This window comes from Leptonychotes weddellii, chromosome 6, assembly GCF_054177405.1.
Source record: "Leptonychotes weddellii isolate Sample4059 chromosome 6, ASM5417740v2, whole genome shotgun sequence".
In the NCBI taxonomy this organism is placed as follows: Eukaryota; Metazoa; Chordata; class Mammalia; order Carnivora; family Phocidae; genus Leptonychotes; species Leptonychotes weddellii.
Genome location: NC_138374.1, coordinates 62,060,202 through 62,075,230, shown reverse-complemented (window position 1 = coordinate 62,075,230; position 15,029 = coordinate 62,060,202). Strand labels below are relative to the sequence as shown.

At 54.1% G+C, this 15,029-nt stretch overlaps 1 protein-coding gene across 1 annotated transcript in view; it reads left to right on the top strand.

Moving 5' to 3' along the window:
• Positions 1-15,029, top strand: part of C6H1orf198 (chromosome 6 C1orf198 homolog) — a 33,220-nt gene that overhangs the window by 9,432 nt on the left and 8,759 nt on the right. Inside the window, exon 2 of the mRNA XM_006747405.3 lies at positions 6,367-6,417. Coding sequence (XP_006747468.1) covers positions 6,367-6,417 — 51 coding nt within the window. The remainder of the gene's footprint in view (positions 1-6,366; positions 6,418-15,029) is intronic.

Sequence of the window (15,029 nt, the reverse complement as noted above, 5' to 3'; positions counted from 1 at the left end):
AAATGTGATTCTCCTTATGCTGGAGCCTTGCAGCCCATTAGGAGACTGCGAATCCGCCTTGGCGGGTTATGCTAATGCACAGAGCCGTGATCTTGCCCACTCCAAAGTAGAGTGCGGGAGAATTGGCCCCGAAAACCTGGGGCTTCTCGTGAGGCAGCCTGAGCGCTGGGTTGCTTTCATAGGAGTCCCAGTTTGGGGTCGACGGGAGCCACCTAGCCGTATTGACGGAGGGCGCCTCTGCACGGGGGGGGGGGGGCGTGGACCGGGCAGGCAGAGGTGGGTCCGCCGGCGCAGGCAGCCCCCGTGTGGCCGTGTGGCCCCGCGCTCACTGCGTGCAGAGGGAGGGGGGTCTGGCGTCGTGTGAGGGGCTGAACTAGGGAAGCTGCCCAGAGGAAGGGCTACATCAGAATCAGCCAGGGGGCTGTTGGTGTTGTAAAGCTAGGTCCGCTGGGGCCCACGGATTCTGCCTGTTCCCACCGCAGCCTGGGCGTTGCCCATGTACAGCTCGGCCTGGAACAGCTCGGGTACGGGCCCTCCCGAGAGAGCCTGGAGCCTGGTGTCCGGAACGGTGCCTGCGTGAACCCCAGACCAGTAATAAGCGCCCGGGAAGGGGCCGTTCCCGTTGAATACCTGGGACAGGCGTGCCCCAGAGAGGGCATCCACAGGGTAGGTGCGGTTTGTTCAGGCCAGGTGGCGGGCGGGCCCGCAGCCTTCAGAGAGGCCCGGAGTGTAGGCTGGACTTCCCACACGCTGCAGGGTCTCCCAGGGAAGTGCCTTAAATGTTGGCTGCTAGTGGCCTGGCTTTGGGTGGTGGGAGGTCAGAGGTCACCTCAGAAAGCCCATGCCTCTGGGTTGGCTTCTTTTCTGGGGCAGACCTGTGGGGGACCTACGGGGCAGACAGTGCTGTCCACGGGGGCTCTCGGTCCCCACTTGAGACGCAACCAAAAAATTCATGGCCGGGCCTTGAAAGCGGACAGAAAGTTATAAAAGGATAAATGCTCAGTAGTCTCCAATCCAGTTCATGAAGAGGGAAGGTTAGTATTTGTTCAATTTCACCATCTTTGAAATCAATTTGAAGTCCAGAGTTTCTCACTTTAGAATAATTTTGGAAGAGTCGTGGCTGGTACAGAGGAACCGTAACCCATTATAGAGGAAGTTGGTCGTAACTAAATAATTTCAAAATCAAAATGACCGAAATCACTTTAAAATTTAATTGCGACATTTGCATGTAATGCCGAATGTGGTGAATTTCGGTGTGTTCGTTACTGGTCGCAGCCCTGGGTGTGTTGGTAACTGTTGAACATCTGGTTCTGGGGAGTGAGGCGAGCAGCCCTGACGTGGAGCACTAGCTGATTGCCTAGGGGAGTGTGGCGAGCAGGTCCAGGTTCTCAGAAAAACCGAGTGGCAAACCCCTACCTCCACACGTGCCCAGCTTCCCCCACTGTCAACATCGACCCCCAGAGTGGGACCTTTGGTACAGGGGATGAACCCGACATTGACACATGGGTATTGCCCAAAGTCCATGGCTGACCTTGGGGTTTACTCTTGATGTTGTACGTTCTGTGGGTTTTGAGAAAAGTGTCCATCGCTACAGGAGGGTACAGAGTATTTTCTTTTTTTTTTTTTTTAAAGATTTTATTTATTTATTTGACAGAGAGAGACACAGCGAGAGAGGGAACACAAACAGGGGGAGTGGGAGAGGGAGAAGCAGGCTTCCCGCAGAGCAGGGAGCCCCATGCGGGGCTCGATCCCAGGACCCCGGGACCATGACCTGAGCCGAAGGCAGTCGCTTAACCGATTGAGCCACCCAGGCGCCCGGGTACAGAGTATTTTCATTGTCCTAAAATCCTCTGTGCTCTGCCCTCCCTTCAACTCTGGCAACTGCTGATCTTTGTACAGTCTCTATAATTTGGCCTTTTCCAGAACGTCGTACAGTTGGGCTCATGCAGTACGTTGCCTTTTCAAATTCCTTTATTGTGGGAAAATATATATAACATAACATGTACCATTCTAACCATTCTTTTTTTTTTTTTTAAGAGATTTTATTTATTTATTTGACAGAGACACAGCGAGAGAGGGAACACAAGCAGGGGGAGTGGGAGAGGGAGAAGCAGACTCCCCGCTGAGCTGGGAGCCCGATACGGGACCCGATCCCAGGACCCTGGGATCATGACCTGAGCCGAAGGCAGACGCTTAGCGACTGAGCCACCCGGGTGCCCCCCATTCTAACCATTCTTAAGCAGACATCTGGTACATTCCCACTTCTGTGCAGCCGTTACCATTGCCCGTTTCTAGAACTTTTCTATCACCTCAGCCAGAAACTCTGAATCCATTACGCAGTAACTTCCCATTTCTCAATCCCTGGTTATCTCTATTCTGCTTTCTGTCTCCATGAATTTGCCTTGATCTAGGCACCTTGGATGAGTGGAATCACATAATATTTGCCCGTCCGTGGCTGGCGTATTCATTTAGCACGATGTCCTCAAGGTTCATTCTGGTTGTAGCTGCTGTCAGAATTCCCTTCCTTTTGAAGGCTGAGTAGGAGTCCGTTGTATGGATTTGCCACCTTTTGTTTATTCATCTGTCGATGGATGCCAGGGTCATTTTCACGTCTGTTCCAGTGCCGGCTTTCACTTCATGTGGCTGCAGGTCCAGGAGTGGAATTTCTGGATCAAATGGCAATTCTGTGTTTAATTTTTTTTGAGAAACTGCCACCCTGTTTCCCGCATTCCCACCAGCAGCGCAGGAGGGCTCCAGGGGCTCTGATTTCCCCACATCCCTGCATAATAATAATTACCCTTGTGGGTATGGAGTGTATTACTTTTGTTCTTAAGACAATGTGTGTGTGTGTGTGTGTTTTAAAGATTTTATTTATTTTGTTTGGGCGGGGGAGAGGCAGAGGGAGAGGGAGAGAGAGAATCTCAAGCAGATTCCGTGCTCAATGCACAGCCCCATGAGGGACTTGATCTCAGGACCCTGAGATCATGATCTGAGCCAAAACCAAGAGTCTTAACCAACTGAGCCACCCAGGTGCCCCTAATACAATGTGTTTTAGTTGTGCTTATGTGACTTAATTTCTAACAATGGCTGTGTTTAACAGCAGGTTCAAAAAATGCCTAAACATTTCACGATCTGCTTCTGAGAGTTGGTGCGAGCCCGATGCAGCACCCCACTGGCTGCAGCCTCCCCAAAAGTACAAATTTCTGGGCTCCCAGAGATCTGAGAACACTTGGGCATCTGTTCTTTACCAAACAGTAAAGTAAATGCTGGAGATTTTGTGCGAATATGCATTCTGGTACTAGGGGCAGAGAACAGATGTTCTTTTTTTTTTTTAAGTACTTTTTCTGCTAGGAGGTGAACATACCTGTTGGGTGAGCATTTTCCAGCAAGAGGGAGGCAGGGTGTCCGGGATGTTAGAGGAAAGAAGACGTGGTGCCTGTCCACCCTGGAGTCCTGGGAGCCAGGGAAGAGCAGAGCCTCCCCCATGCTGCGCTGGCCTCTGATGATTTCCAGGGACTGTGTGTCCTGTGACTCTGCTTTTTGTCCTGCTCTGTTGGGATCTAGTGACTTCTAGGCTTCTTTCTGTGCTGGGCTCCAGAGAACAAATAATTTCCAGAGAGGCGCAGCATTGTCTCTGGTAGAGACGTCCCTTATGGAGAGGAGTTTGACTGGGAGGACTCTGGGCCGAATCAGAGCCCACTCCCTGACATCCTGTGGTCTCAGGAGCAGATGTGTTTTGGAGCCTCGACAGTTTCAGATCGTGGGCACCAGGATGGCAGGTGGGGGAGCCTTTCAGGCCACCCTACAGAGAGCAGATGTGAGCATCCACAAGCGTGTGCCTGGCCACGTTTCGGTTGCCTGCTGGCCATCGTGGGAGAAGGAGAAAGAACACTGTGTGTGCACCCTCTGCCACTTTGCAGTTCTGGATTCTGGTCCCATTTTGCCTCCAGCTGCCTGGGGAGCCTGTTCCCAACGCTGGGGTGTGTGGCCACGGCTGACATCAGCGCTCCAATAACATTTTTGCTTGGCATGTTTATTTTTGTTAAGCGTTTTATTATTTTTTATGAGCTCAGAATTGCAGAAATCTAAGGAATTTGCCCCTTGATGGAGTTTCTTGCTGGAGCAAACAAAAGACTATTGGCTTGACACCAAGTTGGGGAGAAATCACAGTGCGACCCTCTCTCTGTCGGTGACCCCCTTGGAATGTTAGCGACTGCGGGTTGCCACCACTCGTGACGTGCCCCAGGCTCCGTCTCTGGTCCTCCGGGCCTCACGCTCATTTTCCTTGCAAAGCCAAAAGCCTTAATTTAATTTTTGCCGATTTCAGCCGTATAACTACTATTTAAGGACAGATCGTATCACATGATAAGGGAATCCAGCTCCAGTCTGCCGTGGCCACTGGGTCTGCCCCCTCCCCTGTCTCCACCTGCCCAGTTAATCTCCACACACCTCTTCTGCCCACTGAGGTGGCCACTGGGCTGTCCCATTTCTGGATAGAAGGAGCACAGGGATGCCTGGGTGGCTCAGTCGGTTAAGGTCATGATCTCAGGGTCCTCGGCTCGAGCCCGGTGTCGGGCTCCCTGTTCAGTGGGGAGTCTGCTTCTCCCTCTCCCTCTGCTTCTCCCCCTGCTTGTGTGCATGTGTGCTCTCTTTCTTCAATAAATTAATAAAATATTTTTTTTGTTCCTTTTTTTTTAAGATTTTATTTATTTATTTGACAGAGACAGCAAGAGAGGGAACACAAGCAAGGGGAGTGGGAGAGGGGGAAACAGGCTTCCCGCTGAGCAGGGAGCCGGATGCGAGGCTCCAGCCCAGGACCCCAGGATCATGACCTGCGCCGAAGGCAGACGCTTAACGACTGAGCCACCCAGGCGCCCCAATAAAATCTTTTTGAAGAGAGCACATTTGCCAGTTGATTTCCCTTTACTTTTTCCCCAGAGACCCAAATCTAGAATAAATGATACATATATGTATCCCTCACTTTCCCAATGTGAAAACAAAGTCCTTCTTGTTTTATGATTCTGAGAAGGAACTTAGAGGGCCCTGAGCTCATAGAGTTTTAGAGGCTCTCAGGTCATTTAGCCCGGCGCTCTGCCCCCGCACCCCCCAGCACACACACAGCCTGGACGGGACCCAGGAGCCCTTACAGCTGAGGCTGGGCCTCCCTCTCGTCACAAGGGCTCCTTCGCTCACATTCCTCCAGGCAGCCCGCTTCCATTTTTGGAGGGACAGAGATTGTAAATTGAGAAGTACCTTGGGTTTAGCTGGAATTCCGAACGGGAGGGCGATGGCCCACATTCCCTCTCGTTTGTAGGGTTTCCCAGCAGCCAGGAGCAAAGGGGCCAAGGCAGGCAAGTTCAAAGGCTAGGGTGGGGCCTGCGTGGGCTCCGAGAGCCAGCCTTCTGCAGCCCCGGGTGCCTTACAGAGGAGGGCAGAGCCTGATCCCCTGCCTCTGGGGCCGGGGAGCACCTCTGAGGGGAGGACCTCACTGCCCCGGGCTGCTCTGTGGAAGGACCGTCTCAGTTCAAAATACCTTATCCCATGTTCAGTCTTTGTCGCCCAGTATGTGCCAACTGTGGGTTCAGAAAATATCCCCAGTAGAAGCGAGGCACAGCTGAGAGACATTTGCTGGCACAGGGCGACGGCTGGGGGCTTGGAGGGGGTAGCCAAGAGGAGGCAATTTTCCCCGTCATCGTTCAGGCCGGTGAGCAGAACATAGCGGAGCGCAGTCAGATGCCCGCTTATCGTTGAAGGGCTCTTCCCATCACGTTCTGGTGGCGAGGGTGGGCGCGATGTTAGAGCTCTCGCTCTAAGTGGGCACTAGCATTAAATGGCCTGTTCTTCAGTGACTTCACCAGCAGCACCTTTCAGATCTCGGGGAGGGGGGGCTCAGCTGCCTTGGCGTTGGCTGGAGGATCACTGCCTGACATTCTCTTCGTTTCTTCACTTAACCGTCACCACAACCCTGCAAGGGAAGCACGGTTCTCCTCTTACAGATCAGGGAAACAGGCTTGGAGGGCTGCATCCTCTTCCCATGATGGCCTCGCATGCAGTCGCTGGTAGAGCTGAGGCCCGGGCCTGGAAAGCCCCTTTCCCTTTCTGCTCACATCCCCGCCATCAAGTCCCCGCAGGGCCTCCCACACGGTCACTGAGCGTCCTTCCGGCTGGGACGCCTCCACTGGAAAGGTGAGGGCGAAGCCAGACTGAGGAGGTCAGCACATTCTACGCGGAGCAAGCATCAGGCTTGCTCCGAGCCAGGAGCCGGGATGAGTTCTAAGTTCGGGTTCCCCCGTGGCCTTGGGTGGATGTTTGCATGGGGTATGTTTGGGTTTGGGTTTCACATTTATTCTTGAATTTTTATTTCAGGACATAACTTGGCAAGATGAGCACTCTGCCCCTTTCTCCTGGGAAACAAGGGTAAGTTGGATTAAATTTAGATTTGTTTGTCCTTTTAAAAAGGAATTGCATGGTTCTTTTTCTTGCAGCACTTGATGGACTTCTGAGTTTACTTCTGAGTTTACTGTCATCATCATCATCATCATCGATTATTATTATTGCTGGAGTTGCATAACAATATCAAGCTTGACTGATTTTAATTCATTTCCCTTAGCCTCTCTAGTTGCAAAGGTGCGGAAGGACCAAAAGGCAGGTGTCTGTCACCCAAGGAAAAGAAGGAAAAAGACCACAATTCTAGAACATTTCATGCTATCGGAGGGCTCTTCCCATAATAGGGGTGATGAAGACAGCAGTGTGCCTGGAATAGGGCTTCGACTTGAGGTCAGATTAGGGCTTTGAAGGGCCAAGCCTTGCACTTGGTTTTCCCCTGAGCCCACATCACTCGTCCCAGCAGAAGTGGGCATTCAGGGGGCGTGCGGGGACGGTGGGTCCTAGTGAGGGCAGAGCAGTGAGGGGGTCCGCAAGACACCTGAGACACCCTCACATGGGGGCCTTTGTCTTAAAATGAAATATTTGACAAGGTTCAGATGGATGAGGGCCGCGCTTGGTGAGTAACTGCTGATGGCACCAAGTGACCCGAGCTGTCCTGGGGACGGGGAAGGGCGTGACATGGTCCTCACGGGAGAGCCGGGAGGTGGCTTTGAGAGAACGTGGCGTTAATGCAGATGCACGTGTTCATCTGGCGGGCACGGATTCCTCCTGCCTCCAGTGTGCCGTCACGTGGGGTCCTGAACACCCTACAGTGAAGATGTAAGCACCTCGTTGCGCGTGTGTCATTTTTTATCTGGGTCTGTGCAGAGGGCAGGGTGAGCGAAATGGTGTGCCTGGAAGCTGGGGTCTCCCTAGGGATCTGGATGCTGCTGAAGGATATCAAGGAAATATAGGAACCCCTACAACCAACAAGGACCCCCCCCATCCCCCATCTAGCCACCCTGGAAGGGAAGCTGTGGGTGGGTAGAGAGAACGTCAGCATGCTGGCAGTCAGCAGGGGCCTCAGGCTTCTTAGATGGGCTGCTGGGGGTAACTGAGAAGCACTGACGCTGCAGGTGATCCCTAGTGGTAAGAGGCAGATAGACCCTCTGCAGGTTGGGACTGAACAGGCTGGGATGCAGTGTTCCAGAAAGTGGCACAGATTTTCCTGGACTGGGTCCTCTGTTTGATGGTATCACAGCGATAAAGCCACAGAGGTCAAAAGAGTTATAACGTCCTAAGCCCTAAATCCATCTTGTGCCCCATGAGAATATCTGCTCTATTAAGAATTTATCTTGTGAAATGTTCCTGGAGCTGCTATTTGTGAGATGGGACATTCCATCTATTATTAACTTTCTGCAGATGACATTCTGGGACAAGGATGGGCAGTGGGTGCCGAGACGGGGCTCAGCCACTTGGGGCCAGCCTTGGGCACAGGTGTCTCGAGAACAAGGACAGCTAACAGGATCAAGGATCACACCTGTGCTGGCGCTAAGTGTCCACAGTTACGAGCCGCATCCCTTAGGAACTGGGTCAGTTGAGAAGCCTCCAGAAGGTAATAGGTGTTGCCTACTTAGCAGAGAACCAACTTACTTCACCAACTGGCGGGCTCACTTGGGGTCCTCACCTTTTAGGTTGATCTCTTGAGGTCGGACTTATGTAGTTGAGAGTTAGAACCTTGTAGAGGCAAAATAGCATTCCAGAGAGCAGAGAGGCTTGTCCCTACTCTGTCTTCACAAGTCAAGGTCGAGTTCTAGAAGGAACCACCGCTCACCTCCCCAGCCGTGACTCAGAGTGCCCTGCCTCCCTGGCTCTGTCACAGTCTGCCCGAGGACCTCCAGACTGGTGAGAACCTCTTTGGAGAGCTGCAAACAGGAGGTGGCTTTAGGCAGGGCGGGGCGGCCCTGATCTCCAGGTGCAGGATTTGGGGCTCAGGCGGATTCTTGCTGTCCCCCATTTGACGCCTTCTCCTCTCTGTCGATTATTTGTTGATGCATAACAGACCACCCCACAGCTTCATGATTCTGGGGCTCAGCAGTGTGGGCAGGGCTCAGCAGCTATTGTTCCGTTGGCCTTGGCTGGGATGGCTCACCTGTCATCCGACGGCGTCTGGTGGGAGCTGGCAGCTCTAGGATAACCTCCCTTCTGTGTGCAGCTGGTGCTGGCTGTCGGCGGGGCCCCGCGTTGCCAGCGAGCCAGCCTGGGCTGCTTCATGTGGTGGTGGGGGAGTCCCCTGGGGCGAGGGCAGAATCCTGCACGGCCTCCTGAGGCTTAGGCTGGGAGATCGCCCTGTGTCCCTTCTGCTTTGTTCTGCTGGTCATATCGAGGCACGGTCCAGCCTGCATTCAAGGTGTGAGGAAATAGATCGCAGCTCTTGATGGTGAGTTGCAGAGAATTTGTAGCGGTTTATTTATTTAAACAGTTTTTGAATTTGAGTGTAGTTGACATGTCGTAGGCATTTTCCAGCTAGGATTTTCTACCCTGGCAGCCGTGACACTGGGTCCTTTCATTCAGTTACTGATCCATTGTCTATTTTTTTATTTTTAATTTTTAATTGTAAATTACACAGAACATTTACCATCTTAGCCATTTTTTGGTGGACAGTTTCGTGGCATTAAGTACACTCACATTGTGGTACAACTATCACCACCCTCTAGCCACAGAACGCTTCCGTCTTGCAAAAGTGAAACTCTGTCCCCTTTAAGCAGCCCGTCTTCCCTCCCCCAGCCCCTGGCAGCCTCCGTTCTCCAGTCTCTGTGACATCATTCATTGATTTTTCAGAAATTCAGAGGACATTTATTACACATCTAGTCTTTGTTAGACATTCTGCTTAAGGCTCAGAGATGAGTAAACACTTCTGCACTCAAAAAACAGTCCAGTGAGTGGATGGCTTCCTTTGGTGGCAGAACTCATGCAGGAGAAAAGCTTTAGCAACACATTCCTTTTGTCATTTTCCCCCGTTCCTGTAACATGTGTGTATACACGTGTTGGTAGATACAAGGTCCTGCCTTCCTCTGTCTATTCAGTTCAACCGTCTTTCCTCCCTCCCTCCCTTCCTTCCAAGATTTATTTATTTTAGAGAGAGAGCACGCACGCGCTTGAGCAGAGGGAAGGGCAGAGGCCAGGGGAGGTGAGGAAGCAGGCTCCCTGCTGAACGCAAAGCCCACCGTGGGGGTCGATCCCACGACCCTGAGATCATGACCTGAGCCGACATCAAGAGTCAGGCACTCAACCCGCTGAGCCAGCCGGGTGCTCCCAGTTCATCAGACGTTCAGTGCGTGCTCGCTAAGTGCCGAGCTCTTCCTCTGCTCTGACTTCTTAGCCCCCGAGAGATCAACTGAGGCCAGGGTACACCTGACCCAAGGTCATGACTGTTGGCAGAACCACGAATGCCAGGGATTTGGGGGTTCTTGGCTGATTCTTGTACCTCTGTGTGGGCTCCTTCCTTTAGGCCAGCTCACGGTGGTCCCACCTACAGACAATGAGCTGGCACTGTGCTTGGGACCTGGGGCCACTGCCCCAGCGAGACGCAGCTCTGATCAGGAGAGCCCCCGAGGGCTCTGTAACAGCCGTTCACCCACTTCTCCGAATCCTGCTTCGTCTTCCAGCCCGTCCCTCCCCGCCTAGGTCCCCTCCATCTGAGGCTGACCTGCCCAGAGCCCTGTCTCTCTGCCCTCTTCCATCACGGGAGGGAGGCTCAGAGGGACAGCCGCCTACCCTAGCTGGGGGGGAGTGGTGGTCATCTTTCCCACTCATCTATCAGCTTGGTGGGTGAGCTGGGGGTGGGGGTGCCTGTGGGCCCCACGGTGGATTCCTTTCATGCTACTGATGTTTCAAGAGGAAAAAACTCAGCACTTGGAATGCTCCAGAGAGGGAGGCAGGGAGCAGAGAGGATTCTTGAAATTCCCCAGTGGGTCTGGGCTGGGGAATTTAGAGGAGATGCCTGCAGAGGTAGGTCAGGCCCTGGCTCTTGCTGGGTCACTGGGCTCTAGGGACACCCTCCCCCCGAACTGTGCCTCCCCTTTCCCTGCCTGGGCTGTCTGGCTTCTTTCTGTCCATCTTGTCCTCCTCCCAGTGTGCACTGCCTATTTGGGGATGGTAAGTTGGCTGGTGGGGATCGGTCCCTTGATTCCTTTCATATCACAAGGTCTCTGAGGACCAATATAGACCATTCCCAGAGTAGAGGGCCTCCCAGCCCCTTCCTTGGGAAGAAGAGTAAGCACTTATGAGCCTTTGTGCTAAAGTTTTGAAAGATCAATGAACGACATTACACCTCCTGTGCGCTATGCCCTGAGTCAGGCATCGGCACACACGTTGAATTCTTCCAGCCCCGGGAGCTGGTGTTACTGGTCCTGCTGTGGGTCAGGATTCGGGTAGGGGCTCAGAGAAGACAGTAACTGGCAGGCAGCTTGAATTGATGGAGAGAGAGTGGAGCTTGGGTCTGCCCGGCTTGCGGGTGGCTCCTGCCCGTGGGGGGACAGAAGGGCATTCCGTCAGGATGTTCTGTGCATGGGGGAGGCCCTGGCTTCCAAACTGTGGCTCTGCTTGGCTGTCCCTCCACACTGCCAGCCAGAGTCACACAGAGCCGCCCCGTCACAGCCTGACTCCTCCTCACCCCCCACCCCCTGTATTGTCCCTAGCTCACCTTCCCGAGACCCAAAGCTCATCCCTGTGGCTCCCTGACCTTTCCCAGGTCTCTGTGGAGTGTTGTGTCCGTTCCCTCAGCCCAGCGGCCCCAGCCCTGTGCCTCTGGCCTCTGGGGTCTTTCCTGCTGCTGTGTCCTACGCCCCTCAGCCCCGTCCCCCAGGCACTGTGCTCTCCTGCCTCAGTGCGCTTGCTCAGCCCCCACCCCAACCATTTGCAAAGGTCCAGCCTGTTGTCCAGACCTGCTGCAAACTCAGGTTCCTACAGATTTCCCCATCATAGTGGAGGTGAGCGGCTCCCATGCCCGCATGTGTGCTGAGCACCTTTGGTGCTCTCCCCCGTGTGAGCCCTCCTGCAACCCTGTTTTACAGGTGAGGGAATCCAGGTGTAAGGCAAGGGGTGTGGACTAGGTGTCCGAGCCCATGTGCATCACTTGTGTTGTAGCCCCCACACTGCCTCCTCAATAAAACACGGCATTACTGTTGTCCCCATGAGTGAAGCCCCTGGAGGGCAGAGGCCACGATTCGTCCCTGAACCTTGTAACCTCGGCCCCTGGGGCCCCTGTGCACCCACCACCTGTTGTGCCTCTGGGGGGTTTTCCCCAGGCTCCTTCTGCTCGACGTACGGGCACTGTGGACGAGCAGTGTCCGTCCAGGTGTCTGTAGGTCCCCTTGCTCCCTGGGAACAGTATAGGAGGATGTTACTTAGCCCCTGGTCTGAGCTGGTGCCTTGGGATTGGGGGCAGGGAGCCCACCGGGCCCTGCCGCCCCCCGCTTGCCTGGAGGGTCTGACGTTCCCAGTGTCCGGTGGCCAAGTCATGCTGTGTCTTTCCGGTCAGGCTGTCACTTCTACAAGTTTTGTGATTCGAAAAGGTTTGCAGATCTTCCCCTTCGCGTCCTTCTTTGGAGGAGGAGGTGGGGAGCTTAGATGCTAAATGGGTTGTGGATTTATTCAGATTTGCTCCAGTAAACTATTACATTTCCTGACAACGTTTCTGCAGGCTTTGTCTCAACAATTTAGATGTGTCGGAGGCTGCCAAGCCAAACAGTTAGTTTTGGCGGCCTGCACTCCCCCTTTACTGAAATATTACACATTCCTGTCCAGTGAGTGGGGTGTAAAAATAGATACTGGGCTCGGTTGTGGCCTTTCTGTTTTTAGAATGGACGTGGCCAGCTGAGACCCAGTTCCCCACATGGGGTGACTGACTCCGAGTCCCCGCTTGGTACATCCGCCCTAGGGCTTTGGCTGGTGCCGGGGACGCTGGGGTGGGCTGTCGCCATGACTCCCCCATGTCCCCGTCTCAAGGGTTGCGTGAGACCACGGAGTCGGATCTCCCCACCCCGACTTCCTGTCTGACCCCTCTGCGGCCCTTCACACACAGCGCCCTTCTGCTGGGCCCTGGCTCAGTGTCGCTCAGCGCTGGGGGACGGGGCTGGTACCACCTCCCTTCCCAAGAGCGCTTTCAGCCTTTTTTCTAGAAAGGAGAGAACGGAATCTGGACCTCCATTGTCTTTCCACTTTGCAGTGCTCATTGCAGGGTCCAGAAGTGGCCCCCCGCTAGACCTGTCGGTTTGGCGAGGCAGGGCTGTCCCCGTCCCCGCTCACTGATCTCTCCCAGAGTCAGAAGGGCACCCCTCACACCCGTCTCTCAGGGCCTCTGGTGTGGCATGACCTTCACGGACATGGTGGCTGGCGAGGGGGACGGAGTCCCCACAGTCCCAGAACCACGGGACAGGACAGTGGCTCGGCCGTAATACCCATGGGGAGCTTTGCAGCCCTGACTCCGTGGCCTGACACCCGGCACTGAACCTGGGGGCTCCCGCGTAGCATTCCCCCGGCTCTGCTATTCCGGTGTAGACGCTACCTGCAGCTCGGGGCCACAGGCACCGCAGCCCGTGCCCCTGGCGACCAGAGGAAGGCGTGGGAGGATCCCGAGCCCGGAGGGGACCCGCTGGGACTACTGCTGACGCCCCACGGAGGACTGAGGAGAAGGGCAAAGGAGCTTGTGTTTACTGAGCACTTACTGTGCACCAGGCGCTCCTCTAAGATGCAAACCCTCAGGGGCATCTGCTTGGTTAATCTACCTGGCAGTCTAGCAAGGCAAGGATGGTGATTTCCCCCTTTTTACCAATAAAGAAGAAAGCCCAGGTTCAGGGTTAGGGAGCTGGTGGGTGGTTTTGGCGTTTCCTGAGGAGGAGCAGGTTGGAGGGCAGGTGACGGCTTTGGGAAGGGGTGGGGGGTAGTGCCCGTCCGTGTCTTGGTTGGGTGTCCGGCAACGGCCCAACTGCACGATGTTGGAGTCCGGAGGCACTGTTCCCTCTGTCTTGGAGCCCCATTGGCGGCTAACCCCCAGGGCAGGATGAGCAACCCCGGAGAGGGACCCGGTCTTGGGAGGAACGGACGTGTTCTCCCCTACACCCCGCTCCGCTCTGGTCTCACCGGAGTCCCTGGAGTTTTGGAGCCGAGTGAGATGAGGTCTAGACTTGTGGGGGGAGGGGCCTTTGCTCCTTTCCTCTTTTCCGCCCTGCCTATTCCCAACAGGTGTGGGTTTGAAATACAAACAAGGAGCCCTTTTCGTGCTGGGTGAAGACCCGGCCCCCACGCCACTGATCAGGGAGGACTGTTTTTTAGGAGAGTGTAGTCCTGTTTTCTTTGCAAAATTAAAAACAACATATACCCAGGAAAAAAGGCTTGGAAGCAAATGTGCTAGAAGGTTTTTTTCCTCTGTAAAGTTGTTTTCCCCATTTCACCCCAAAACCCCCAAACCAAGCAGTCGCTAATGTCAGCATAGCCATCTCTTCTGACCAGGTGACACTGTCCCCTGAGGAGTGCCACATGGCCTCCAATTACCCAAGGAGCCGAGGCACGGCCTCCATGGTTTTGGTCTGTTCAAGGCTGTCGCGTCCGGCCAGTGCTGCTTGCGGGCTCTGCCAGTGATGCCCCAGGCAGTCTGGGAACCACTGGGACCGCCGCCTCTCCGCAGCATCCCTGGCTCAGTCCGTGGCTGCCCTCCACGTCCACAAGTGCTCAGCCTGGCCTTCCGGAGGCTTCTGAGCAGAGATCCCACTGGAGAAATTGCTGATCCTAAAAAAGCTGGGGTTTGACGAAGTGCTCAGTTTTAAGTGCCTTCCTTACATTGCAGTTTCCAGATCAAAGTCAGCTCTCTTTTAAGCCTTGGTCTCCACTTCCGTGGTATCTTTAGCAACTTGCTTATTTAAGGAAAGCATCATCTCTCATGCTTGCAGTCCCCCTGTATTCTGTTGTGGAATCTGGAAATATACAGAGTACTGAGAGTGGCTCATTCAGAAACAGCCCTTTAAAAACAAATTAGATCATTAACGTACTTATCCAAATCCTGCCATGTACAGGACATTCCGGTGTTTATGTGGATGTCGTCCCTGGTGGCCAGTGGCTTTTATATGTGGCCTGATGCCCAGCACAGCTTCAGGCCTGGAATCACTGTATCCAATGGAAATCCAGCTGCATCTAATGGGCTAGTGACCTAGGACAGTTTGCTCGGATTGCTCCAGATCTCCATTTCCTCATTTGTAAGAGCGAACATTTTTTATAAAACCTGGCCCAGCAGCAAGGGAAAGTGCCCGATGCGTGAGATGCACTCAGGATGCCACGGTCCGCGGAGCCGGACCTATGATGTCTTCTCCCTCGGGTTCTCTTTACAACAGCGAGCAGCCTGTGCCTGGGACTTGAACTTAGTGTCTCGTGCTCCCATCCCATCCTGTCTTCTGAGCCTTGAGGAGAGACCTCTAGCCATCAGGGTCCAGGCTTTAGGAGAAGTCTCAGGCAGAGAGCACGTCCTGCTCTCTGGGTTCAGGGCCTGCAGTTTGCTCGGGAAAAGCCATGTTTTCATCCTCCCCTAACAAACACATCTTTGCCAATCAGTGAGTCTGGGCGAGTGCTCTGTGTAAAACGGAGCGAAGGAATATGCATTAAAGTCATAA